This window comes from Amblyomma americanum, chromosome 10 (assembly GCF_052857255.1).
Source record: "Amblyomma americanum isolate KBUSLIRL-KWMA chromosome 10, ASM5285725v1, whole genome shotgun sequence".
Classification (NCBI taxonomy): domain Eukaryota; kingdom Metazoa; phylum Arthropoda; class Arachnida; order Ixodida; family Ixodidae; genus Amblyomma; species Amblyomma americanum.
The window spans coordinates 69296182-69323952 of record NC_135506.1 but is presented as its reverse complement, the minus strand read 5'-3'; the positions used below and the strand labels follow the sequence as shown (position 1 = coordinate 69323952).

The 27771-nt window shown below is 46.1% G+C and overlaps 1 protein-coding gene across 1 annotated transcript in view; it reads right to left on the bottom strand.

The window, feature by feature from the left end:
* Positions 1-1392: 1392 nt before the first annotated feature.
* The window catches only part of LOC144106806 (protein tyrosine phosphatase domain-containing protein 1-like), a 94908-nt gene continuing 68529 nt past the window's right edge, over positions 1393-27771 (bottom strand). The window contains exons 4-12 of the mRNA XM_077639750.1: positions 18543-18658; positions 13748-13769; positions 11819-12103; positions 10694-10732; positions 10057-10156; positions 9368-9477; positions 6320-6758; positions 4537-4836; positions 1393-2573 (exon numbers count right to left, since the gene is read on the bottom strand). Of these exons, the coding sequence (XP_077495876.1) occupies positions 2211-2573; positions 4537-4836; positions 6320-6758; positions 9368-9477; positions 10057-10156; positions 10694-10732; positions 11819-12103; positions 13748-13769; positions 18543-18658 (1774 nt within the window). The 3' untranslated portion in view covers positions 1393-2210. The remainder of the gene's footprint in view (positions 2574-4536; positions 4837-6319; positions 6759-9367; positions 9478-10056; positions 10157-10693; positions 10733-11818; positions 12104-13747; positions 13770-18542; positions 18659-27771) is intronic.

Below are 27771 nucleotides of genomic sequence, written 5' to 3'. Positions count from 1 at the left end.
CTGTACAGCTGTAGTAAGAACACAATTTGAAACCATTATAACTATTGTGAGCAAGCAACCATTCCCGTTTATACAAGCGATTCAACTCTGCCTTTAAAGACAATGTTCGTGCACACCTGCAACTTTCGGACCTTTGCATCTGTGGGCGCCTAAACATACCTCTCACTGTGCTGCACATAAATAAAAACGTGTTTTCCAAGCGCTTCACATTCGCTCTTTAGATGGCTTAATATCATTACTTGTAGCTTATTTCTACTTTATGTTAGCATTTATGGAGTTCCCATTGTAGTATGTATATTGTGAATTGTGTGTGTGTTGTAGCTTTACTGTGTTGAGCGTTATGTCGCCAGTTCAGGTGCTTTTCTTCCATCATGTGAAAAGGAGTAGCCGGCGTCATAACCAGGCACTAACATTGCCTTTTATGCCTTTGTCAATAAAAAAAATGAGCGGATGTTTAGTTATCCTCGACTGCTGGATGGTATCGTAGTAGGCTGCTGCGCAATGCTTGAAAAAAAAGGAGTTGGAAGGAGGATACATATTCCCAGCTGTCTCCAGTAATCTTCTTTCATATTTGTGAGTACGCTTATGAACTGAAACCATCTGCGGCGTTCTCATGATTGCGCTGGAAAAACGACCTCCATTTTAGCATTCTTTACCAAATCATGCAAATATCGTCAAGGTTCTTACCTCCACTTTCAGTGAAAACACATTCCATGCATATCACTTTCGGTGAAAAAAATTTGTGACCCCTCCTATTGTATACCCTCAAAAGCATCTCATGCAGGACCATATTCGCATATCCCGCTCGCATTTGGTATCTGGATTAAGGCTAGACTCATCGTAAGTTGGAGTTGTGGTTCGCCAGAGCGCATGTGCTAGAGGTTTGCCATGGTGACAAGAAAGCTGTCGAGCCACCAACCAATAACGTTCGGGAATTGCATGTAAAATGTTTTGTGAATCTGGCCACTGTTCCCTGTCACCCTGTCTTGTCGTAAGAGCCGCCAATATTCCACCTGAAAAGTGTGTGTTCCTGGAACAACACTCGAATAGTTGCCGGCCCTCGCCCTGTTCAGGTCCTTAGTTGACTGTAACTGAGCTTTGTTGATTGAAACGACTTTCAGAGTTTATCCAAGAAGAACTAATGTGGCACCCTCTTCGAAGTGTGAATGTAGTGCACACAACGCGCACAGCTTTGTGGCAAAAAGTGAGTGCTTGTTAGCACAGGACGTCTACATTTTCATAAAAGAACACGAACTCGACGCAAGCTGCTGGCCGCTGTGATACTCGTCGAAGTATACCATCAGAATGGCGTATACGAAGAAAACCTTTGTAAAATCTTGTAGCTCATGATTACTCACACAACGACATGAAGCCTACTCTACGTCAGCCTTGATCTCTTGAAGCTAAGCCAGAGTTTATTCACGTGCTTCTTAACCTTAGTGTCTCTCCACGACAAGCACCACTAAAGAAAGGACGCAGAAAGATTAGCAGTCGTCTTGCGAGCAACAACTACCTAAATCGACAAAATGGCGTCACGCGATTAAGTAAGGAGTGGAAGTTGAGCCGCAGAGCGCTGTGCCTCTTGAGACTGCTTGAAGGTCTCGCTCTTATAGGACATCGCTGACTACCCAGACAGCCTATGTGAGCTTTTGACCGCCCAACAAGTCTGGATTCACCTGGATTCACTGACATACGGCGGCACACCCTCTTTCTCGTATTCTGGAACACTAGTTGTCAAAAGTGACGGACCATGTTCTCTTAGGTTCTGGAAGCAAGTTTGGATCCACCTGTAACCATCACCGACATGCGGCGGCACACCCATTTTGTTTCATTCTTGAGGACTTGTTGCCAAAAGTCACGGACCGTGTTCCCGTAGCTTCTGGAAGCGAGTTTGGATTCACCTTGAACCATCACTGACGTGCGGTGGCACACCCGTTTTCTTTCACTCTCGAGTACTTCTTGCCAAAAGTCACAGACCGTGTACCCGTAGCTTCTGGAAGCAAGTTTGGTTCCTCCTGGAGCCATCATTTACAAGCAGCGGCTCACTCGTTTTCTCGCACTCTCGAATACTCGTTTCAAAAAGTCGCAGACCGTGCTCAAGTAGTTTCTGGAAGCTTTCATCGCCCGCCAACCAGCGGCTAAGTTCAACGGACAACGTCCAGTCCGGCGAGACCGTCTCGGCAATTGCACCCATGGTAGCTTTCTCGCTGCTACCTGGCGATGGCAGAAGCCATGATGTTGATACCCCGAAAGGTCTTCTCCCTTGACGTGGAAGCACCGTTGGCGAGAGTTCCGTTCTGCTTTTGCAAGGGCCTGTCTCGCTGGCTGACCGAAGCAGCGTTCTCGCACACGGCATCGTGCAGCACCTCCATGAATTCGGTGGCACGCGCAGCCGTGCCCTGACGCATCTTGGCCCATCCGGCCAGTGCGGGCCGCTGGATGCCGTCGATGGACAGAGTCTGGTGGCAGAGGGCGCTGGTGAGTCGCCGTATCACGTTGCGCCGCTCGGCGAGGGTCGGTAGATTGAGGCGTGCAATGAACCTCACCAGGTACTCGGTCGTGAACCGGGTTGCCTGTAGAGAAGAGAGGAATAAACGGACAAGTTGTATTCATGAATGTGCTACTGTGGAGATTACAATGGAGATTACAAACTATTACAAAGGACAGAGACTAATATGCTCGGCCCCGCATAAATCACTAAATAAACAGAAACAGGTTGTTTGGAGGCAACTTCAAACAGGCACATTCCCTAGCCCACACAGAAGAGCTCTAATGTACCTCGGTAACTTTAAACCACAGTGCCCCATGTGTAAGGATCCAAAAGGGAACCTTGCACATATGATGTACGGATTCTCCATGCTTAAGCCTAGGCCATAATGGCATATTAGCAACAAATAACAGTGGGAGACTGCGGTAACCAGCTCAAAACCTGAAGTTCAGAGGCTGGTGGTGGATTGGGCACTGTAGGTCGCCTGCATGCAGGCACGAAGCCGCGGCCTTTGCCTGAAGCCTGGACCCAACACCGCATCCACGGCGGTGACAACGCAACCTTTTTGGTTCAATAATGCTTTCAATGAATGAATGCTACCGTGCCGAATATATAAACAAACACTAATTGTGTAGTGCGTGACGTTAGGCGCATTTAGCTCCATACAGCGAGCCACCTTGGCTCTAGGGTTCGGGTTCTATTCAAGCGTTCCTCGACCGTCGCTCGGTAGATTAGCGCCTCACATAAATGACGCTCAGGCGCCATTGTATGAGCTCGTTGACGCTGCCAAACACAAAGTTACAGTGCGTGCGACGAACAAGCCGTCCCTTCGCCAGAGGCAAGTGCCATCCTTGCCTTACGATAAGCGTTCTTGTTGCACTGGTGGCCACCTTCCACTATTACAGCAAAGAGAGCGAACCACTCTTTGAAATCGGCAGCCCCTGGACGCCACTGTTCTGACAGAGGCTGATTAACAACCACTCAAATCCCCGTCCTCGGTTTTCGGCGAAAACCATAAAGCGGTAGTTATAGTTAGAGGATGGATACACTTTGAACCTTCATGGTCAATGGGTATGGAACCGATTGAGTTGACGTTGCAGAGAGGTTGTAGAGATACAGAAAAGTGCTTTCGTGCTTTAAAGCAGATTCAGTGTATATGCCGGCTGCTTCCTATGGCCGCGAGAACTAGGAACTCGCATACCCACCTCCCTAAACAACTTTTGGCTCTAACCACCTAATTTTTTAATGCGAAAGCATTACTTGTCTATGTCGACGAGTGCGTGTCCGCAAAACGTGTCGGCAGCCGTTGTACCGTCCTCATAAGAGTTAGGATCAAACGAATGATTTCAATTGATAGAGGATGATGTGAGGAGGATGTGCGACAAAATTTGATGTCGATAGGAGGATTAGTTAATTAATTAGAGCAAAAAATGTCGAAAAACCACCGAAATACCACGATATAGTGAGTGGACGGGAGAACAACCGTGGACGGCAAAATAGTGAAAAAATAGGCAACGGAGTGGAAATAAAGTTTGAACTGTATTTAAATGTGTTTGATGGGTTATAATTATACGAACAATAAGTTTAATTCACATATATTAATTAGTTCATTAATTAGAAGCAAAAGTCGTCGGACGGCCGAATAGGCTGGGCGGGAATATAGTAGGTGGTCTGGAAAGCAGCAATGGCGCCAAATTTGAAAAACCAAAATGTGTGAGGTGAACAGAGGATGTAATCGGAGCAAATTTGATTAATTAAGGTTTTTAATTAAGGGAAAAACTAATACAATTACAGTAAGCGCTGTGATGGTGAACTAATGCGGCTGCCATGGTAACACATATTTTCGCATTCCTCAACGTAAGCAGAATTAAGTGCCCTCAGAATTTTATTGAGCACCCTTTAAGGAAAACAGAAATGGCTGTGCACGAGGCAGATTTAAGTGCGAAAGAGTGCATAACCACTGTTTACGATGACCAGCATGCTATCCGCCCGGAATTCTCGTTCGCACAGATTGCACAGTTCACGTCGATACGCAATGCTTCAGATACCTTGTTCAGTTTAAGAAGCACGGCGACGGGGTTTGTGGGCCGAACAACGACCGAGGTGAGATCCTGTTTGCTGAGCACTGGTTCTCTAAGCTCGTCCAGCCAGAACCATAGGAGGCCGGCCAGGATCGCGGGGTCTTCCTCGACGTTCAGTTTGTCCCACGCGGCCCCCCTCGAGTTGAGCTCGCGCTGGTATTTCCGCAGGCGGGCCAGGAACACGGGTCCCAAAAGCTTGTGCTCCAGAAGCAGCGCGGAGGCTACGTCCGACGGAGACAGGGCCACGGATGAGCAGGCGTTTTCTTCCTGAGGTTTCGTAAAGTCGTAGGAAAATTTGACGAACACTCTAAATGTTCTTAAATCGAAAACAATATTCAAATAGGTAGTACACACGCTGGAACAAATATGACTGAGAAGAATAGAGAAAAGTATCAATTAAAAAAAAACTGCGTCGTGGCACAGCAATACTTTTTCAGTGGAAAACTAATGGGGAAGGACAGTGTTGATTATTATATTATTTTTCTTTCGGTGCAACTAGCCATCAATTCGTGAGAATCTACACGACAGCCTCGGTGCTCTATCTACCGTACGGATGCCTGATAACGTGAGTACCGTGCCATACTTTTCGTATCGTCCAGAACGGCACATGCAGCATGGCAAGTTGATGCGCGCACAAAGAAGGCAGCTAGAAACTGCTTGAATGCATTAGAAAGCGTTTTTTTTTTTTTGCCGTGAGTACCTCACGAACGTCAAAGGCGAAGTTGTCAACCTCCAATGCATACCTCAAATTTCGTTCCAGAAATTGTTTGGATAGCCCTGTATAGAAATTACGCGTGAAATTCAGCATCACAAGAGTCGGTCCAAAAGCTTCAAACTGTCCCTATTGGTATGCGCGCAAACTAAAACCGACATAGGTGGTGATGGAAAGAAAGCAATAGAAAGCAAGGTCCGCGAAAATAATAAACGCTGACAACAAGCAAACATCGCACAGACTTCAGATACTAGTGCATTAAATGAAACCGGTCTTATCAACAAGGTAATAAGAGAGAAACAGCAACCAAGACAATTCACGCTGCTCTGGAAAGTTTTACTAAAAACTCCGCAAATGATTTTACTCGTGATTCGTTTGATGCCGACAGATGATAGACCGTCAGCTCCCTAGATCTTGACGTAAGGCGTCGTCCGCAAAGAGGCGGTGAGGAACTGAAAGGAAAACGCACAGACGGGAGAGTGATAAAGTTAAAAGAGACAACTAAGCGAGCGTGATATGCTTGGTTACAGTTTCGCTACATTTGGTTACAGCTACTCTGTATATGATCTCTGTGGTTCCACGACGACTTCACTGCATTAGCACCGGCTATAGTCCCTCCGTGGTACAAGGTGCATTTCCGATTATAAATCTCACTACATTCCAGTTGACCGCATGTCGCCGATTTTCGCCCTGCATCGCCGAAACCGTGGTGTCAGTTTCTTTTTCTTTCAATGCGAGAGCATCACCTGGCTCAATGTGAGGAAGCCCCGTCGTCATCAGAAACGCGTGGCAGGCACGCGTGGCTGAAACGTGGCACACGAATGACGTCATCATCCCCTCTGGAGCAATAGGCTGCCGGCGTTCGCTGGGCTCGTTAGCGTTGACTTTGACAACGTTGTGGCATAACCAACGGCACGGTTGAGGTGTCCACCGAGAAGTGACACAGGTGCTCTCGCATTTACACATCGTATGAATTGCTTAGGTGCTCCCTAATCTTTTAGTTCAACAAACTAACACGCGAGTGGTAGTGAGCGATACCTGACGCCGAGCGCGCAGCTCCTTCTGCGAGGACAGTTCCTTGAAGCAGGCGTTCTCGGTGAGGGTCTCGTCGTCCTGGCTGCTGCCACCGGCTTCGCTGGCCTCGAACTCTTCGTCCTCGTAGCTGCTGAACTCCGGGCTGTTGGGCGTGGACGCGAAGAGGCCGGCGAGGCCGGCGATGAGCAGCGAGTCCAGCACGGCGTCCGTGTCCGACGGCTCTTCGTCCTCGGGCGACGGGGATAGCATGTCCTCCGCGCTGGTCGCCATCGAGGAGCTGGTGGCCGCCGAGTCGCCGCGTTCGCTCTGGGTCGTGGGACGCCATCGCTCGTGGCTCACAGATGAGGAGAGGAAGTAGTTCCAGAAGGGGTCCAGGTCCGTCAGCTCGAAGCTGGGGCACCGTGTCGTGCTGCCCGTGCTGGAGGTGGAACCGACCGTGGTGCTGGAACGACGACAGGGGCCGGAGTGAGAAAGGTCCAGACCATGAAGGAAACGGACCGGCGCGCTCAATACGGAAAAGACAGGTAACTAAAGCAAACACCAGAGCTGGTTTGTTTTCATCATTGATTTCCCTCAACTAGCTTAACTAGCGATTTTAATGGAGTATATTGCGTGTGTAATGCAGTAAAATTCGTGTGAAATTGAATTACTGACAGTGCAGCGAGCTTTGCAACGGAAAATGAAAAGGGGAACATTGAGAGACTTGCCATAGTGGGTTAGGGCATGGGTGCAAGTTAATGATATCAGAGCTGGAGCCAAGAAGATAAAATTGACATGGTGGAACCTACAACAGATGATAAAGAAATCATGGTTCTTCAAGGTAATGAAACCGATTCCAAAGAAAAATGAGTACAGCGGGGGGAGGGGGGGGGGCGTAGATTCGCAGTGTGAAATGAGGTCTGGAAGTTTGCGCGAAGATTTGGCGCAGGACAAGGTTAACCATTGATTAATAAAGACCTCTGGCCTCCAGAGGACTTAGCTGGGTGATGATGATAACATTTTATTGTGCAACGAGCTTTTTATGGGCCACAACCTTTGGGTTTAGAAACCCGACCTATTGGGTTTGATTATAGTCACCGCGTGCACATGCCAAGGGCAAAGAAATGGAGGAAGGCAATCGATGGTTCGATCCGACGGAATTGCGTGAGTAACGCGATTTCATGACACACGCAAGGTTAATTTATTGAGAGACTCTTTATATACCTCACACGAACAGCCACACCCTTTGGGCAGGATCCATCACGTCCGCCACACACACGCCTAGACACGCCGAAGGCACATGCGGCACTAACTCCCGCCGCCACACTCAGCTTTCTTCACTCGTCACCCCTCTTCCTCTCAAGCGGGCCTTTTCTTTCCTTCACTCGTTCTTTCCTTCTCTTCACCCTCGACGTGGCCTCACTCGACGTTCGAGTTTAGCCGTCATGGGCCCAGTAATGCTCCACGCGTTAGAAAAGTTAACGCTGCTTTGTGAGCCTCGTACATGTTCTTCGTCTAACGCCCCTGTCACACGGGCACTTTCGATCATCACCGAGTCAATGCTCATCGAATTCGATGCTCATCAGAGGTTTTCACACGGCCAATTTCAATCGCAATCGAGTCCTATCCTGCTTGGCTGGACCACTATTCCCAAAGCACTCTTGAGGTTTCAAGCACGGTCGAAAGCGGGCGTTGACGCTCTCACCCTCACTGATCTATGAAAGCTAAAAGAGTAATGTAAAAGCACGAATGTTAACGCATAAATTGATTAAAACGCATGACCAACCATTTTTAGTGCATCATGCCCGCTTTACAAAGGCACATCTTTAAATAATCTCGACATCGGGCTCTATCATTGGTGCAAACAAAAATAGTGCACCCATGCTGGTCGGTTGACCCAGCAACCGCTTCCACTGAGTCTTCCCGCACAATGGACAAAAGTACGTCGGCGTAGGAAAGGAAGTTTGATGAATAGCAACCGTCACCCGGCGTCTTCCCACCGAGGCCACTGGCCTTGTCTGTGCAGTGTTGGTGGATATCAACATGATACGAATGTCAGCGCAACATTAGGCACCAGCCTACGCTCATGAGGGCACCTTCTCAATGAGCATTCAAAACGCCCGTGCAAACCGGACGCTTCAATCCCGCTCGAAGATCTCGATGCAGAATGAATTCAGTTAGAGTCGAAAGTGCCTGTTTTGCAGGAGAATAGTGTGGCGGTTTGTATTTGTCTTAAATTTCAAACTAGTGATTTTAGGTAAGTGCGTTAATGAATTGACTTCAGTCAGTAGTTTATATGCATGTTTAATGGGAGGGGCAAGCTTTGCGTTCCTATAAACTAACAGGGCTTCCCTGGCCCACATGAAGAGAGCGGAGCGTAACGACACCACAATTTAGTCGGCCACATGCCTCTAGTACTCCCATCCACTAACTCTCCTTTATCTTAAGTAACGAATAAAAACCGAATAGAACGTTTTAGCCTCTCGAGCGCAAAAAAACACGATCTACGCAGAGCGCACTATGTTAGCTGCAGGCTGGAATCGTCCTGGCTAACACTGAGAGTTCAAATTATCACACGTGCTATCCTGTAACGAATCGCGTAGTTCTGTTATGTACAAGCGACTGGGTTCCAAAACAAATGCAACAATTCGTGACCCTTTGATGGTGTCGAGTAACGTCTATTTGCGATCACTTGGTAAATGGGAAGTTCTCGAGGCCATTTGCGTACAAACGTACGTTACGCTAGTTGTACACCATAGCTAAACGTAAAAATCACAAAACACTGTGTTGTGTTGTGTTGTGTTGTGTTGCGTTGTGTTGTGTTGTGTTGTGTTGTGTTGTTGCTTCATTCTCACATTTTTATTCCAGCCTGCTTATACGCCTTAAATATTGACACTCTCTACACCTGTGCTTGCCTAAGTCAATTGAAGAACATACACATACGACCATGTACTGTTCACAACCTGGCGTCAAGGAGTGCTTTTGGCAGTTGTTTAAATCGATTCAAGAATCGCTCCTGAAATGCATGAATATTTCCTGATCTGGTCGCAAGCGGTGAAAATTCGTCTGCACCTGCTCCGACTGCTGATGCTGCTGCTCGATGAGCTCTTAATGCTGCTGGTACCCAGTGTGCCCTTGGACTGGCTCAACCTGAGCAGCCTCTCGCACAGGGCGTACAGGATCTGCGGAATGTAAAAATGCGGTGATATAGGCTAGTAAACACATGCACAATTCGAGATTCGTCGGATATACTTGGTTTAAAAGAACAAAGCAATCTCAAGCCGCGTTTACATGAATACGACAGTGGCGCATCGTATTTCCCAGTGTATCTCGCGAAGCCGACATGCCACTGTTTACATGCACTGCATCAAGTCAGGCGGCACAATGTCCCAATCACCCAGTGCACGCGGCGGAGGGGGCCAGCCCGATTGAGGGGGTATTGTTTAGCCACCGCAGGGAGATGGAGGGGCACTTCCAAGCCTGTTTCCAGTCACCCGGTAAGTCGGCTTGCCCTTGTCGATCTGCCCCTGCCTGACGAAATAGCGAGATGCGCTCTCCTGTGGCATTTTTTCCGTTCACATGAGCGCGATACGCCAGAAAGTTGATACGATGCGCTCCTGTCGCATTCATGTAAACGCGGCTACTGTATCTACAGAAATTCCACGATAGGCGCAGTGTTTCCCTTTTTCACTGATAATTATTTATCCGAGAGAATTACAATCCTCATCTGGAACAAAAATTGACGTGCGAAGGCTGCTTACCTTTGGAATGTACCTGAGATGCCTGGCCTCAGTACCGTGCATGACTTTTCGCTGTTTTGTTATGTACTGTATAAGAGTGAAGTCGGTAGCCTTGGCCGGTCTGGAAAAGGACGGTTAAAAGCACTTAGTACATTGTAGCACGCCACGACGGATCACTTGATGAGATATATATTCAAAATAACCATTTCGCACTTATTCATCGAGGGAGCTATTCAGCTTATACAATTGCTTTTATTAATTAAATTGATCGCTAATAGTCCTCTCCCCGGTGCAAACAACGTGACGTCAAAGGCGCGTTGCATGATGGGAAAAACCGTTCACTTTCGTTTCTGAACCAGTTTTGCTTGTGGCGAACGCTCCACAGCCACCTTTCTTCTCCACATTATATACTGCTCGGTACGCGGTATGTTCTGCCTCTCAGACCAGAAACACGTGCTCTGATGACGTAGGCCGGGAGAGGTCTTTTGTAACACCATTCCTGAATTTTTTTTTTTAATTGAGCTCATTGACGTCATTCCGGGAAGTTGACACAGGTCGACAGAAATAGAATTCGCTTTCTCTTCTCTGCAATGATGGAGACGTCCTGCGTTTTCTACGAGAGGAAATAGCATAAGACGCTCTTAGAACATTAACATACCTGTACTTGTCAGCTTTACATGGCTTTCTGCTTGTGTATCTGCGAAGAAAAGGAAGAACTGCGTCAGTAAGTTTAGAAATTAGCATGGAGGACACGTAATGAACATGGTGGAACAGCAATGAGACCTGTTTCTATTAGGACCACCCAGTGAGGTGGTTCCTTTAAAAAAAATTATTTGGACAGTCCATAGATTCTCCATTGGCTTTTGTCTATAAATTCCACAGGCTTTCCATAGCCAAATCCGATAGACTAGTCTGTAGACACAAAATCCTAGAAAAAGTCTATTTGTTATTAGATTTATGGACATACACTTTTAGCAGGTTTTTTTTTATTCTGTAGGCAGTCTTTAGTTAATGAATAGACAAAATGAAATATATAGAAACCCAATACAGTCAATATAAAGTCTATAGAAAGTCTTGGAACTCGTCATTAGCATGCACTAAATGGTTACTCCGCCAATATGAGTGAGAAGCGCACGTTATTTTTTTCTCTCAGTAGTATACGTGCGGCGGAGAGATTAGCCCATTTAAGTTTGACGCAGGTGCTTTAGTACATCTTGCTTGTGAGCCCAAACTAAATTTTCTCTCTAAAAGAATCTTGTGGAGCGCTCCAAATAATTTTTCATCATTGCAAAATTTGAGTGTTCGGCTTTTGTGGTTCTGCTGACATTATTTCGGCAGCGAGAGGCGGATTTTTTTGATGATTCGAATTCGTGATGTTGATTATGACGTCAACAGTGTATAAGACTCTACGTCTTCAGGCTGTAAGTGGATGCCGGTGTGGTCTAATCTCAGAAATCCGCAAATGAAAAAAGCCCTTTGACATCATCGCAGATGGCTTCTGAAAATTACCTGTGGCGGCTGTACCCGCATTTTATTTTTTGTCGTCTTATAGCTTACACAAGCTCTATTTGTAGTGAAAGTGGCCTCTTTGTCAGTATAAAGCGGCGATTAATCTCTACAGGCCAACTTGTATTTGTTCTCACTGTTCCCTTTAATGTTGCCCGCACCTGTATGTGACAGTGATTTCTGTCACCCGTTCCCTGTCTGTCTGTAGTCCCTAAGACTTCCTGGCCACCCTGTGTTGTGCTTTGGTATTCACCGCGGGGCTTCCTGGCCCACTCACACGATGGGGTAGACGACCAGCAGCGGTAGCACGAACTGGGCGAACTTCTGGACGCAGTCGATCTGGCTCTGCGTCTGCACCGATCCGCGTCGCTTGAGTCGCACGAATCGCACCGCGTCGTTTGGGCGGCAGCGGAGCGCGAACACCAGGTAGCTCGCCACCAGCACGCCCGTGCGGCCCAGGCCCGCGTGGCAGTGCACGGCCACTTTTCCCTCGCCCAAAGCGAACGACATCACCTTCACCATGTCCAGCAGCGCCAAGCTGCTGGGGGTGCCGTAGTCGCGCCTGCAGCGAGCGTGTGCGCATGCGCGCATGGATGAATGCACTGTATGAATGCACTGCTTAGAACACTCTTCCTTTATTATCTTTTGAGTGCGAATTACGATCCCGTAGGAGGAAAACTTTTCTTTCCTTTTCTTTCCTTTTTATCTACATGCTTTTACTTTTTTCTTTGAATCAAAGGAATACCCTTCTGTAATTATGGGTGCAGAATAATTGTCTCCGTGCAGGCAGTTAAAAAATACACACTTTCGTATTGATTTCTGCATTGTTCCTCTATTATTCTAACCATATGGTGCTGTCGCGACCGCAGCATGGCCCAAGTACATACAGCGACTTCTGCTACCATAGTTTTGTTCTTCCCTGGATCGTCTGTCTTTCCGTGTGTAAAGTTTACTATCTGCGATTGCGCACGATGTTTATTTGAACTGTTTGACGCATTGTATACATCGACTTTTGCTTAGATACGTAGATTTAATGGAAACATACGTGTATTTAAATATCTTGTTGTGAGGTTTTGTGCATACATACAGTGACTTTGTTTCCAGTGACACTTTTTTGTCCTTTATCAAGTTGTATCTTCGCATTTCTAATACTCCATTTTATCTTCGTACTTCTAATGTATATTTTGCAGAACTCCTGTTATATACATGTTCTCGTTGTTGCGAATAAAATTTTGGTGTAATTACTCGCAATACATGACCCGTGACAGCAGCTGCTGCGCAGTACGCTGGAACGAAGGACAACGTCATTGAAATTTTTCCCTGGCCGTTGGATACGTACAAAAATCTAAAGGTTCTCGAACGACAAAGATTCATTAAAATGTTTGTCCTCTGCTTGCTCATTTCATGCCCTTTATTTTTCTCACATCCGCGCCATGCACTGCTTTGCTTGTTCCGGACTAGTATAGTTTTAGACTTCGTGTGATATCTTCTTTAATAATTAAATAAGCAAAACATGGAAGCATTGGTGGCAGTTATGTCTGCCACGATTTTTAAGACATACGAACACATTTTTTTTATTTAAATAATACATATTTCACTCGCCTAGACAGTGCGTAGCGCTATCTAATACACAATAGCATTGTCAATGGCAATGCAGTTATTTTTCTTGCGTTTGATTCCTCCACAAATTCCATGAGGAGGCCGCCCTGCAACATGTGCCGCTCCCCCCCCCCCCCCCCCCCCCCCAACCCGAACAAAATTTCTGGCTACGCCACTGCTGGTGGTTTACAATATATGAGCAACTTGCCCGTGTGGCTATATTGTGTTAAATAGTTGGAAGCCTTTAGGGGGGCTCTGCCTTTATTGAATGCAGAGGCCTAAACAGCACAGACTACACCGATATCAAAAAAGAAGCACATAATACTATCAGTAATTATAACAAGGGAACACAACACCCCTTAACAAGCCTGTATGCAACAATAATGGTAACCAGATAGCGCTTCAAGGCAAATAGCTATGGTGTATAAAGGGTAGCACGGCAGTAGTTGGCATTAAAAAGCGTCTTGGCTGCAACACTGAATAATTGTTTATGACGTAGCTGCTGCTGACTTATTCGCGAGATCTTATTCTTTTTTCTGCCATTAGCTAAAATGAATGTTCACCAGTGCGTATGCCAAGTAGCCCAACTTGTTTGTTTATTACTTACCAGCCAAAATTGTAGAAGAATACTGGAGGCATCCCGTCAAGCGTTTGCGTGTTTGGGAAGGAGACAGAGTCGAAAAACACACAAATGAGCGCCAAGAAAGGTGATGCGGCTGGCGTTAGTTTGGCGCGATAGAGCTTGAAGACGTGCTGGAATGCTTATTTCAAATCAAATCAAATTTAATCTTTATTCAGCATTCTTCCGCGGACAGGAACCTAAAAACAGGAACAATGTAACAGTAAAAATCAAAATGGCTCAAACCTGCAGCAATGTTATAATCGTTGGGTCCTTCACTAAAGGCCCAACGACCCAACTGGCCTTTTAGTGTATCGAGCTCAATATGACTTGCAACGCGTCTGTAGTGAAGGTGACTTCACTTTATAGAAAAGTAATGCGCCCTCAAACAGATCACTTGAATTACACAAACATTAACTGCACTTTTTTCTTTGCATCAACAGCTCCGTGGACACTTTTTCAGTAGCGCTGGGATTGCACTGGTTCAAGAGCATCTCGTGTGTTGCAGCTCATACTGTGCGCCATGAACCCTGCATGCAAGAACAGCGATTGTTGCTCATTGCTCACTGTCTTGACAAGTGGTTTTTTTTTTCTTTCTCTGTCATAGCGCAGCCAGGAGCTGCAAGTTGTAAATATAGCATCAACGACCAGAGAGAACAAGCTCTGTGCAAACTTCAAAAGACGAGATGAAGTTCGAGTAATAATAATTGGTTTTCGGGGAAAGTAAATGGCGCAGTATCTGTCTCATATATCGTTGGACACCTGAACCGAGCCGTAAGGGAAGGGATAAAGGAGGGAGTGAATGAAGAAAGGAAGAAATAGGTGCCGTAGTGGAGGGCTCCGGATTAATTTCGACCACCTGGGGATCTTTAACGTGCACTGACATCGCACAGCACACGGGCGCCTTAGCGTTTTGCCTACATAAAAACGCAGCCGCTACGGTCGGGTTCGAACCCGAGAACTCCAGATCAGTAGCCGAGCGCCCTAACCACTGAGCCACCACGGCGGGTATGAAGTTAGAGATGAAAATCAATATTTCGCTCGTATTTCTGGAACTGGTGTTATAATCTGGCTTGCGAGAATCAAAACGACATGAAAGATTTCTGTTCCGAAGGCAATATGTTCCTATGCTCTGTATGTACCTAGACGATACTGCACTTTGGTCAGCTAATCAACGTAGTTATCACAGTCGTAACAGACTCTCAGGAAAAGTACATCTCCTGTTACGAAAAAAACAGAATACTGTCAGACAGCATTTTTCCATTTTATTCTATTTTCTTTTAAGATCCTCATCTGCATAATGAAATCAAACGGAAATTTTGTCTACAATCTGCACCCGTCCGCTTAGTGCAAGATGTATCTGCAGAAGAACAAAAACGCGGTACAATTCACATAATTTAACGAAAACCGTAGAGAAAAGACCTGCGTTATTTTTTGAACGAGCTTGTCATACAAATGTCATATGATGCGATACATTCTTACAAAATGATACATACAGATTTCTTACAATATTCAAATTGTATGACAAAGCCTGTATTGGGTTATTGCATCATACACCTTTTTCAGTCGGCAATCTCTGAAACAAAATGTCTACTCTTAACTTGTTGGGTTCTATCTCTCCTCATCTGACCGCTATCAGCGTATAGAAACTGCTTTTTGAATAAAGGTGCAAGTTAGGAAGAATTCTTCGCTTGTTCCGCTGTATACTCCAATATTTTCTGTGCCTTTCAACCGGAGATCCAGTTTTAAAGACGGCGAGGATTCGCAGCATTAGATTTATCTTTCTCTAAATAAACCAAATGGAGTGGCTGTCTGCACGTAGCGCAGCCTCTTTAAAATCTTCGCCCTTCTTTGCTCGACCCGCAATGTCAAGACGTGTTCCTCACCACTGTATTGTGCTCTTCTGGCCAGGAGGGCCGTGTATAATACCGAGTCCATTAAGGTCGCGGATCCTTTCGGCCTTATAACGACCGCCTCTCGACGAGAGATCGTCTCCCACCCCTCCTCCTCCTTCGTCATCCTTCTCTCCCCTGAAACTCGTGCACGACCGAAAGCGGGGCCCCTCCGCCTCCCCCCCCCCCCCCCCCCCCCCTCCCTCGCAGATGAATCGAGTGCGCGGCCAGAAGCAGCTGCCTTTGTTGTCGATCGTCGGGTCGACACTAATTCCTCGTTCGGCCGTTGCGGGTATTAACACCGAATGCAGGCCTCAGGAGCGGCTGTACGCCTGTTTTCACCCCCAGCGAAGACAATGGAGCTGCCTCGACTTTCCGTTTTAATTTACCGAATCTGTGAGCTGCATATCCGGCTCCTTCGACCGTCTTGTCTTTTCCTTCACCATCCCTCATGGTGCGTTTAAGGCGCCTGGTAGTGAAACAGTCACCGCGACTTTTGTTCCTGCCTAATCTGCTCTTTAACTTACTCCATGATTGTTTACACTGAGTCGTTCGGAGACCTCAGTTTACCAATCTCGCGTCTTCCTTTCTACAAGTACTCTTTGCTTCAGTGCAATCAGGGCTTTGTTCATTCGTCTTGTTTTGTTCTATCGGGCTTTATTTGGGTGCACATAACTGGATTTGAGCTGGATGCTTTTACACTTTGGTGGTAGTTTAGCTTCCTGCTGTGCATTGCTTGTAGGTGCTTTCGTTTCTATCGAGCGGATAACCCGGACACAACCGCCTCTAACATATTTATAGCCGCAGTCACTGATTTAAATCTAAAGATTCGATTGCCTTGTTTTCTCCGCAAGCAGTTTCTCTTTGTCCAATGTAGCTTCAGACTCCGTTAGTCAGCGCTTCCGCGGCCGCGTCGTTCTTTGTGTCTACTTCCGGCATCCGTGACAATCGCTCATGATCAGCGTCCATACAAATCACCATCTTATTCTGAGTGACCGCGAGCCCAGACGGCGAAGCTTCCGATTAACTTCCAACGAAGCTTCTCTGTTCGAACAACGTAAGTGACGTTCATTCTTTGTCTGAAGCTTAGTGTCGCTCTTAATTTAGTCATTCGTACAGGCAAAGCTCCGCACAGGTGATCGCAAGAGTCTTCGGAACAAAGAAGCCACCAAAACAGTCAACTGCTTGGCAGTATAAGCATGAAGCCAGGAAATGAAGAATGTGTCTTGCCCTTCCTTGCATCAGCCCCACTACGCGACCTTCAATGCCAGGTCACGCCCCCCAGGCAGCGGGCAAATGCAGCTTTTTTCGAAACTTCTATGTTCCAAAACCTACTGTGAGCGTCTGTACACAATATACTCGTTTTTATGACATGTATACATATACAGAGTAAAAACACAGCCAGCAATTGTTATGCAGTGGCGAAAGAAAAAAACAACTAATAGGATACCTAACTTTCATGCTCCAGCGCTAGTTTACTTACAAATCAAATAATTGTTTTAGTGTTGTATGGTGCTTCTTAAGAAAGAGCGCTCAAACAGGGTTATTGGAGTCGTGTACTCATTCTTAGTGCAAACTGTTAGAAAAGGGGGTGGCAGCAGAAGAAAAAATCAAACAACCGAACATAGGAAACCAAGAGTATATGACAGATGCAGACACGAAGAATCGCCGACGGCCATTTTGGTCCACAAAAAAAAATTAGGAATCACTGCTGCTACCCGCATTGGAAGAATGCGAAAGCGTTGATTAATTCCTTGATTCATTCTTAAGTCAGCCTCAATTCGTTACTTGTGTCATTTTTATTCTAATTAACCCATTAATTCTTTAATTACACTAAATTATTTACTAAGTACCCATTTCGGGTTTTAGAAATTTGGCGCAACGCATTAGCTGCGCCAACACTACCGGTTTTTCAAACTTCGCGCCACGCGGTGGCCTAGCTCCGCCCACTTTTTGAATATTTTTGGCTCTAATTAAGTAACTAATCACTCTATAGACGTAATTTCTTTAGCGCAGCATCCTCACATCATCCTCTTTCGATTGCAACCACTCGTTTGACGCTCTCTCTTCAGAGTTCCCCTCAACTGCAGCCGACACGTTTTGATGACACGATTTGGTGACACGACCCCGCCAACATAGCCTAGTAAGGCTTTCGCCTTGATAACCGCTACGCCAGCTGCGTGCTTAATGACACACCGCCGCTCCGGGGAGCCGTTGAGCACACACGGAAATCTCCACATAACTCGCAGGCTCGGTCGACCTGAAACCACTCCTGCTGCCGAACAAGACGTAGTCGTTGTACGCTGTGGTTTTCGTTGCGAGGACGGACGGAGCCTCTTGCGTAGCACATTACGCGGACAACGCGTGCTCTCGGGGACGCGCATAGTGCCCGAGCGTGTGCCTCTGTCTGTGTGTGTGTGTGTGTGTGTGTGTGTGTGTGTGTGTGTGTGTGTGTGTGTGTGTGTGTGTGTGTGTGTGTGTGTGTGTGTGTGTGTGTGTGTGTGTGTGTGTGTGTGTGTGTGTGTGTGTGTGTGTGTGTGTGTGTGTGTGTGTGTGTGTGTGTGTGTGTGTGTGTGTGTGTGTGTGTGTGTGTGTGTGTGTGTGTGTGTGTGTGTGTGTGTGTGTGTGTGTGTGTGTGTGTGTGTGTGTGTGTGTGTGTGTGTGTGTGTGTGTGTGTGTGTGTGTGTGTGTGTGTGTGTGTGTGTGTGTGTGTGTGTGTGTGTGTGTGTGTGTGTGTGTGTGTGTGTGTGTGTGTGTGTGTGTGTGTGTGTGTGTGTGTGTGTGTGTGTGTGTGTGTGTGTGTGTGTGTGTGTGTGTGTGTGTGTGTGTGTGTGTGTGTGTGTGTGTGTGTGTGTGTGTGTGTGTGTGTGTGTGTGTGTGTGTGCACATACCTCCGTTGTCCATGAAGTCTTGCGGGTCGTAGGAGAATCCTCCGCTCTCTAGCGGATTACCGCAGTGGGCGTGCTCGCCGGGCAGCTGCAGGTTGAAGACGGACCGAATGCCATGGCTGTGCACGGTGCCGCACCATACGGAACCGCGATGAATGTGCACGATAGGGGAGGTGGATGAGAAGGGGAAAAAAAGACACAAGATAGTATTTAGAACAAACAGCCGAAAGCAACTTGTTCAGAAAGCAAATCGCTATTGTAGAACGTTCCCACTCTCAGAAATTGTGCACGAAAGTGGAGGCATACCCAGCAATTCTGGACAGAAGCATTTTTTGAGCGGGAAACCGTTTATGAACGCACTTTCTTTCATATAATGTGAGATTTCGCTATAACAGTCAATATATCCGCAGGTTACACGATGGCAGTCTTGTTTCTTGTTTTTTTTTTCTTTTCACGTTTTTGCTATCGTCAAAGGCGTTCCCCATTGGTTTTCTATGGCAGTCGTAACGGTTCGATGCGATCGCTGGAAACACATGAAAAGAAAGAATTTGGTACAGGTCAGAATAGTGGACTATTACGTGAAATATTTCCGTGACAGTGTATTACAATTTTCCAATTTTCAAAATTTTTTCCCGAGAATGCTGGACTTGTGGATGAATTGATTGAATTCATTTAATTCATTTATGAATTCATTCATTCACTTTTTCATTCGTACAGAGCTGACGTTCAGACCAAAGTGAGGAAGCCAGGCGGGCCTGCACTAAAAAATATTAAGCAGGTTAAATACAGCACCAGCACTCGCAATACACGCATGTAAAACCCAAGAGAAACAAAACAAGCAAGCCACCCATCAGTCCAGAGAAATGTGATATTAAATCTAGATCAGCTTGAAATTCAAACTTCTACTGAGGTGAAGCTTTCGATCACGTTTACTTGTCCTGCACAAGTCTATCCTGGCGATATGTCACTGCACTTAGTTTCAGTTTATCAACACCCGCACTCAGGTCTTTCACTGCCCTGTCCCGTCTACATCTGTGTCGTCCGTGACTCTTTTCTGCGCTGTGTTTTCAAAAAACAGTTGCCAACTAGCCCAAACCAAGCTACTGTTGCAGCGTTGCAAAACTTGCAAACGTTGCCCGCTCCGCTCAGCTAAGCACCATCGCCGCTGCATATGAAACAAGCTCTTCCGGAGCTGATTAAGGCGTGCTTCTGAATACCAAGCAATGGCCTGGCCTAACATTTACACGCTTTCGTATTCTACCTTGACTGCGTAACTGTCGAAACCGTCGGTTCGCTATGCCTTGCGATGCGCAGTGCACCCAACCGGGTGCTCAGCAGCCCGTGAAACTGTTCACGATCTTCGCTGCTTCCTTGTTGAGCCGGTGTATGCAAACCGGTCAGCCCCCTGCGAGTTGCAGCCCGCTCACTAAGCTCCAAGCCGGCCCCGAAGACGGCCGCAAGCAAATTGGAACGCGTTCAGAAAAAAAAAAAAGCACGCTGTGAATATACTGGCTCTATAGCGAAAGCGGTGACCGCACTCTCGTGCGATGCCTCCTTTCCACATTTTTCTCAAACGGGGGGAGGGGAGGGGGGCAATCTATTTATAGCCTGCCGCTACTGTGCAGACCAAATTCAATGGCAGCATCGATCTTTTCAGTACCGGATTTTAACCGGTACCGTTATGGACAACATTACTGTGGAACTGAAACTTGGCCACCATTCCTGCAATGTTCTTAAAAGGACACTAAAGAGGAATGCTTCGTCAAACTAGATGAATAAGTACGGTTTGTCATGGGATAGCATAATAATAATAATTGGTTTTTAGGGAAAGGAAATGGCGCAGTATCTGTCTCATATATCGTTGGACACCTGAACCGCGCCGTAAGGGAAGGAAGGGATAAGGGAGGGAGTGAAAGAAGAGAGGAAGTAATAGGCGCCGTAGTGGATGGCTCCGGAATAATTTCGACCACCTGGGGATCTTTAACGTGCACTGACATCGCACAGCACACGGGCGCCTTAGCGTTTTTCCTCCATAAAAACGCAGCCACCGCGGTCGGGTTCGAACCCGGGAACTCCGCATCAGTAGTCGAGCGCCCTAACCACTGAGCCACCGCGGCGGGTCATGGGATAGCAAATATGTCAATTTTGAGTGCTGTGCGATGTCAGTGCACGTCAAAAATCCCCAAGGGGTCGAAATTATTCCGGAGCCCTCCACTACGGCACCTCTTTCTCCCTTTCTTCTTTCACTCCCTCCTTTATCCCTTCCCTTACGGCGCGGTTGAGGTGTCCGCCGATATATGAGACAGATACTGCGCCACTTCCTTTCCCCAGAAACCAATTATTATTATTATTATTATTATTATTATTATTATTATTATTATTATTATTATTATATTATTATTATTATTACACAAAACAGCTTTTATAAGCCGGAATATTGCATAAAAGCGAACTACACGTGGAACCAACCCTCGCGCCTGGTGACGTGAATTCCTCAGCACTGACTAAAAGGTTTCCTGAAGCAACACGTCATTACATCTGTCTCTGTATAGAAGTGTTCCTGGAAGTGCTTTAATGGTGCTGCACAGAGTGAGCACAACGTCCTCTCTCAGCTTTAGCAACCTGGAGAAAAGCTACTAATTTTATTTCCAGTAAGCACAGAAAAACTGGTTTGCCATCAGTACAAACGCTGCATAACAGGAAATTAAGCCCTGTAACCTTGATTCGCAGACGTCTTCCTGGAAATTGTCAAATAAATCTGCCGAGCTGCGTGAGACTGGCAAGTACAAAGAGAACGCGACAATGCATAAATGAAAATTTATTAGCCCGAATATCCGCACAAGCAAATGGTTTCAGGTAAAGATTTATTTATTTTTCCTTGATCACAGCCGCAGAGTCGCTCGCTTCCTTATTAGTCGCAAAATATTGTGATCGATCTCGAGTAGAATTCTTTTCTTGCTCCTAGGTATGATTTGTTGAGCGTGCTGGTGCCGCGCTTTATTTGTTGCAGTTACAAAGCTCCTCATGTTAATTCAAAGCTCTGGCTCGCAGTGCGTACAATAAATAAATATTTTAATCAATCAGCGGTGGTATACCGCTGTGTATAGTGAAAGATACGCAAGCACAGTCATATGGAAATGTGACCGGCAATCGCATGGTACTGCTACGTCACAAGGTGATATTCGCTAATGGTGGGTGCAATGCGTTAGAAATCGCACGGGCACAGTGGGGAGATAATGTGACTTTCGTGAAATTTTGACAGAACAGAGGCTAAGATGCGCGCAAAGATTTCTTGTCGCCTAGGTTTATTTAAATGGCTAGACATGAGAATTTATGGCATAGAGATGGCGGGACCATGGGTTCATGGAATATAGAACCAAGAGAGGATGGAGCCTCAGGGTGCTTAGCCAATGCTTCGACAAGAGGTCTTGTCTTAGTCTGGCAGGCAATTCCTCTCGTAGGCGCTTTAAAGCACTAATAGTTAAAAAACAAAAATGTCGCCTTAGCTGTACAAGGCCTATGGAAAAACGGGGAGGTGTGAATCTTTCAAAAAATTTTTAATTTCGCAGCCATGGCTTCAGATGGTCCGACTGAAGTTTTTTCGACTTTCATAACTATTTTTATGGTGCCCACACTTGTCGACACTGCACATTGGACTCGAGGATTTGACAGTGTTCTTGCATGAACAGACAGACAGACAGACAGACAGACAGACAGACAGACAGACAGACAGACAGACAGACGGACAGACGGACCGACGGACGGACGGACCGACGGGCGGACAGACAGACAGACAGACAGACAGACAGACAGACAGACAGACAGACAGACAGACAGACAGACAGACAGACAGACAGACAGACAGACAGACAGACGGACGGACCGACGGGCGGACGGACGGACACAGACAGACAGCCAGACAGACAGACAGACAGACAGACAGACAGACAGACAGACAGACAGACAGACAGACAGACAGACAGACAGACAGACAGACAGACAGACAGACAGACAGACAGACAGACAGACAGACAGACGGACGGACGGACGGACGGACGGACGGACCGACGAGTGGACGGACGGACACAGACAGACAGACAGACAGACAGACAGACAGACAGACAGACAGACAGACAGACAGACAGACAGACAGACAGACAGACAGACGGACGGACCGACGGGCGGACGGACGGACGGACACAGACAGACAGACAGACAGACAGACAGACAGACAGACAGACAGACAGACAGACAGACAGACGGACGGACGGACGGACGGACGGACGGACACAGACAGACAGACAGACAGACAGACAGACAGACAGACAGACAGACAGACAGACAGACAGACAGACAGACAGACAGACAGACAGACAGACAGACAGACAGAAAGACGGACGGACGGACGGCCGGACGGACGGACGGACACAGACAGACAGACAGACAGACAGACAGACAGACAGACAGACAGACAGACAGACAGACAGACAGACAGACAGACAGGCAGACAGACCGACGGGCGGACGGACGGACGGACGGACGGACGGACAGAAAAACTTTATTGGTGCAAGTGAGTTTTAGACCCTGCTGGGTCCCTGGGCCACTGCGCGGTTCCGCGCTGCATCAAGTAGGTCATGTCGGGACATGATGTCGGCAGCCCGCGTCACCGCAGCAAGCTGCGATGTCGGGTCTTGCATGAACAAACATGAACGCAGTGAGGAAGGAAATATTAATTCAAAACGATTATTTTGGAAAAACGATTATTTTTTATGCAGCAGGTCAGTACAGTTGAGTAAGTCGGTAAGTATAGTAGCCAACAACCTTAATGATCGCCAAAGAGCTCCAAGTGGCAATCGTATGGTAGGTTAAATACAATTCCGGTTACCTTCTTTTGCACAAACAACAGTTTATTCAAGTTTGTTTTATTAATTGTTCCCTCTTCTAATTGCGCATACGTGAACGCAGGAAATGGTATTAAGTTAGAGAGCAATAATATTAAGCGCTCAGGCAACACATGCTCGCGTTTGTTTATTGTGCTCGCAGTACTGCAAAATCTTTCATACGTTTTGCTGACTTTGTGGTCCCAGGTTTAGTTGCTAGCAGAACGAACGACCATCATGTCTTCATACACTCCACTAATAAGCTGGTTCCAACCGATGGTAAATTAGGGCAAGAAAGCACTTTATTTAACCAGAAAAGAGTAGCTTTCGTTCCCCCTACAATTTTAGTTAACGATTCGCGTTCTCTCCAGGCTGTGGGTTGCGAGATAGACTTATTAATGCGAAGGCAGGAGGCTTCACATTATGCGATTTCGCGACTTTCGTCCGTCTCAAAAGTCACTGATTGGTCGAGCGAAGTCACGTTACCTTCTGACGTCATCGGAACCTGCCCACTCGTTGTGAGCAACGTACCCACCGTGGCAATGCACATCATGCGATTTCGCGTCCTGCGTTAGTCACAATCATCGCTGATATGTCGCGAGGTCGGAGACGTCACAGGGTCACGTGGCTACGATGCGAAAATTCAAAACTGAAATGCAAGGGGGGGAAGGGGGAGCGCGCTACTGGAAAGGGCGAGACAAAAATATGGGAACAGGCTCTCGGCGGACTTACTCAGAACATGATTATGTGTGTGCAAATTAAGATAAGAGGAAAGTGAGATCATTGTCTATGTGGTGAAAGAACTGACTCAGGCACATAAACATGCAGCACCAAATATATACGCTCCTAACGCTGCCGCATTCCACTCTTTAGGTGACCTAAGTGTCCCCATAGTTTTTGTATAGTTTTTGTACGTCCTAGGTTGTTTTGCCCGTAAATAATAAATTTATCCTGACGGAAGAAAAGGTTTGAAATAGCTGTCGGTATAGAATTAAACATCTCCAAACCATTTAAGTATGAGCAGAAAAGATGGGGCTGGACACGCTTCCTTAAAGTACTTCTGCTTCTGTACATTTACTGTATGACCGAAATGCATCCAACACAAACTACGCTAAGCCAGGAGGGAAGTAATTCATTGTGAACTTGTGAACAAATTGTGAACTTCTAGGATTTCATCGCTAATGGTTCTATTATTGCAAGATTGTAAAAGCTAGGAGATTTATTACGAAAAATATTATTAAAACATAATTAAAATTTGCTCATTTTAACATCTGATCAGAACTCAGCACAAATTGCAAGGTGCATAAAGTAAATCAAGAACAAAATTCAAAACTCCTCTATCAGCTCCCAATGCAGCATTACTACAGGACGAATTTCAATCTTCTTTGCCACCAGGGTTTGCTTTAGCATGAATTAACATTTCAGCATGCCTTCTGCACCAATGACAGCCAACGCTGTGACCTTCCTTTATTAAATATTTTACGAAGTACCGTTCATGCAATTACGGAGGCAATTAGTGTAGTTCTGTTAGAAGAAATGAAAGTTAATTGTGTTCTATATCACAGGTAATACGCCGGCTTTTACAGGGTTAACGGACCTTATTTCTAAATTGACAGCGCTACATATATGGCTCTTTATTAAATTTATTATTGTGAAACTGACCACTCATTTGTCAGACGCAGAAACGTGATACTTTCGACGACATGTTCATTGATGATTGGCTATCAATTCTTGGAAAGTGGTTAATGAAGAAGTCGTTAGTCAAAACAGCTAAACAGCGTGCCGAACTATTTATATCATCGAGACTTCATTTTATTACACCCTTATGTACGGCGCAGCATGGAATATTTTTTCTGGTTGCTGTATTTCTTAGTATGATGTGAAAATAATTTACGAGTAGAGCACCGATTTAGTCTTTAAAAATGTGTTAGTAAACTTACCTCAGTGACGTTTGAACATAGCGAAGATAGCCATATCTTTTTCACTGAATTTTTTAATGAGAAGGCTTTTGAGACCAATTTTCTGTAGGATATCTTGTGTTGTGTTACCCAAGGCTCTCCAATTTTGTTTCTTTTCTGCTGTTTTCAGAAAGAAAATTCCTTATATATAAGCAATATTTACACTGGTTAAGAATGTTTAATTGGCTTTCTCGGCATTTGTTATGGCTTCTACATATACGCTCTTATTTTGCTCTTAACTAGCCAGACGCAAACATTTTTCTTTATTTTTATTCGCACTACTTGGCGTCTTCATAGTCATATGGAGAGGTAAATGGCCACTTAAGTCGCTAGCGTTAGTAGCTGCTGACGTATTATTAGGAAGAGTTTTGGTCGCATTCATTCGTACCAGTATTTGTTTTTGTTTTCGCGGTTTCGGAAATCCTTTCGGCACCGAACGAGCTAGTTGTCCAAGTTGATAATGTCTGTCTTTAGGCACAGTCGAGCAAATTAGCATTGGAGCAGCCAGCAAAACAAGCGTCAACCGGTCCTCTGTTGAAATTCATTAAAAATAAGGGGCATATTTGTCAGCTTGTCAATTTGATGCTGCTGTAAAACCCCTCACTGAGTAATTAAATGAAATGAAATCGCAAATAAATCTCCCAAAAATGTCTACGCTCTTGCATCAGGAAGGAAATGGCGCAGTATCTGTCTCTCATCTCGGCGGACACCTGAACCACGCCGTAAGGGAAGAGATAAAGGAGGGTGTGAAAGAAGAAAGGAAGAAAGAGGTGCCGCAGTGGAGGGCTCCGGAATAATTTCGACCAGCTGGGGATCGTTAACGTGCACTGACATCGCACAGCCTCGTGAGTACTTGTATTGTTCAAAAGGCTCAAATAAACAGAACAATACAAATTTATAACGTGATCGTGCGGTGCATCTGTCGATCTAAAAGAAGAACCAGTACTTGTCCGGCTGTCGAACTCGCCGGCATGAAACTGTAGCACTGAACGTGCATCGGTTCCTAAAAATTAAATGAAAAATTTAACGTTCCTCCTGTCATCACACGAACGATTGAGCCGCGGTTGAAACACTTGCTACGCTTCTCATATGTGTCCGAAACGCCATGAGTAAAAGAAAAAGGAAAATAAAATAGAAGGGAAAAGCCCTTGAATCATAACGGTGATGTGAAGTGGCAAAAAAAAAACACTGCGAAGATCGACCTCCTGACCTTCGGCCTAAAACCGAGGCCCCCGCTAGCGTACGTCGGCCGGCACGCCGCCACCACTGCCGCATTGATCGGCAAAAGCTAAGAGCGGCCAAAAAGGCGAAGCGCGCGCTTTTTTCTTCGCAAGCATCGCACAAACACACACGCACGGAAAGGGGGGGGGGGGGGTAGTAGGCTCTTCGGCTTGGGAAATCGACCGGCAGCACCGGTGAGTCCCTTCCGATTGGTCTGTTTTCTCCAAGACCACAGGCCCACGCTAGCCTCCTCTTTTTCACACGCACCTACTTTTTTTTTAGCCCCTACTCCATCTACCTGCCAATTTTCCGGCGACAAGCAAAGAGGACTAACACTCTGTTCATTTTTTTATTATTTCTGTTGTTGTTACTGTCCTCAGCAGCCCTCTCCCCACTGACCCTCAATACCCACGCCATGTCCCGCAACATCCGCCCATTCTTGTCACTGAAGCGAACACGCGAGGAGGCCAACTCACGAACGAGTTCGGTACATCGATTCATCGAACCTGGCCCTGTAGTGCGCTTTATATTTTCTTTTTATATAGTATTCAACAGCGCTGTGGCAATCCGATGCGCGTAAATATGGCAGATACAGCCCCTATGCCATCCCCGAGTAGCCCTGCATTTTGCTGGAAAGAAACGTACTTATTTCTTCGGGATTTCTATGGGGGCGCCCATGGTCGCAGTAGGGGACCTCGCCCTGTATATACATTTATGTCAGTAGCTTGTACTCTTAACTTCATGTAACTTATGTCTTTCTTGTTTGTAGCTTTACAGTTGTAGCAACTCCCGATTCAGCTGAATAAACTTGAAGAAACTTCAGCCTTCTAAATGGGCGCGAATGTATTCTCAGAGTGGACTTGCCAGGTCATAAACGCTGCCAGGTTTCTTTATTGTTATCAAGATTTGCCAGGTCATAAAAGCTGAAAGATTTCTTTATTGTTCTTTTTCGAAAATATGCGTTCGGTAAAGGTTTAGGAGTGCGCCCAGAAAAAAAGGAGCTCGAAAGTTGTCGAATTATCGTCGTTTTAAGGTTCTTGGCGAGTGGCCGGTTTATACAAGAAAGAAAATCGTTCAGCTGGAACTGTTTTTGCGCTTTAAACATCGATAACGATTTTACTGGCGTTGCACATTCAGGCGCTGCTGTAACCGCAATCTCTTTTGGACTCTAAT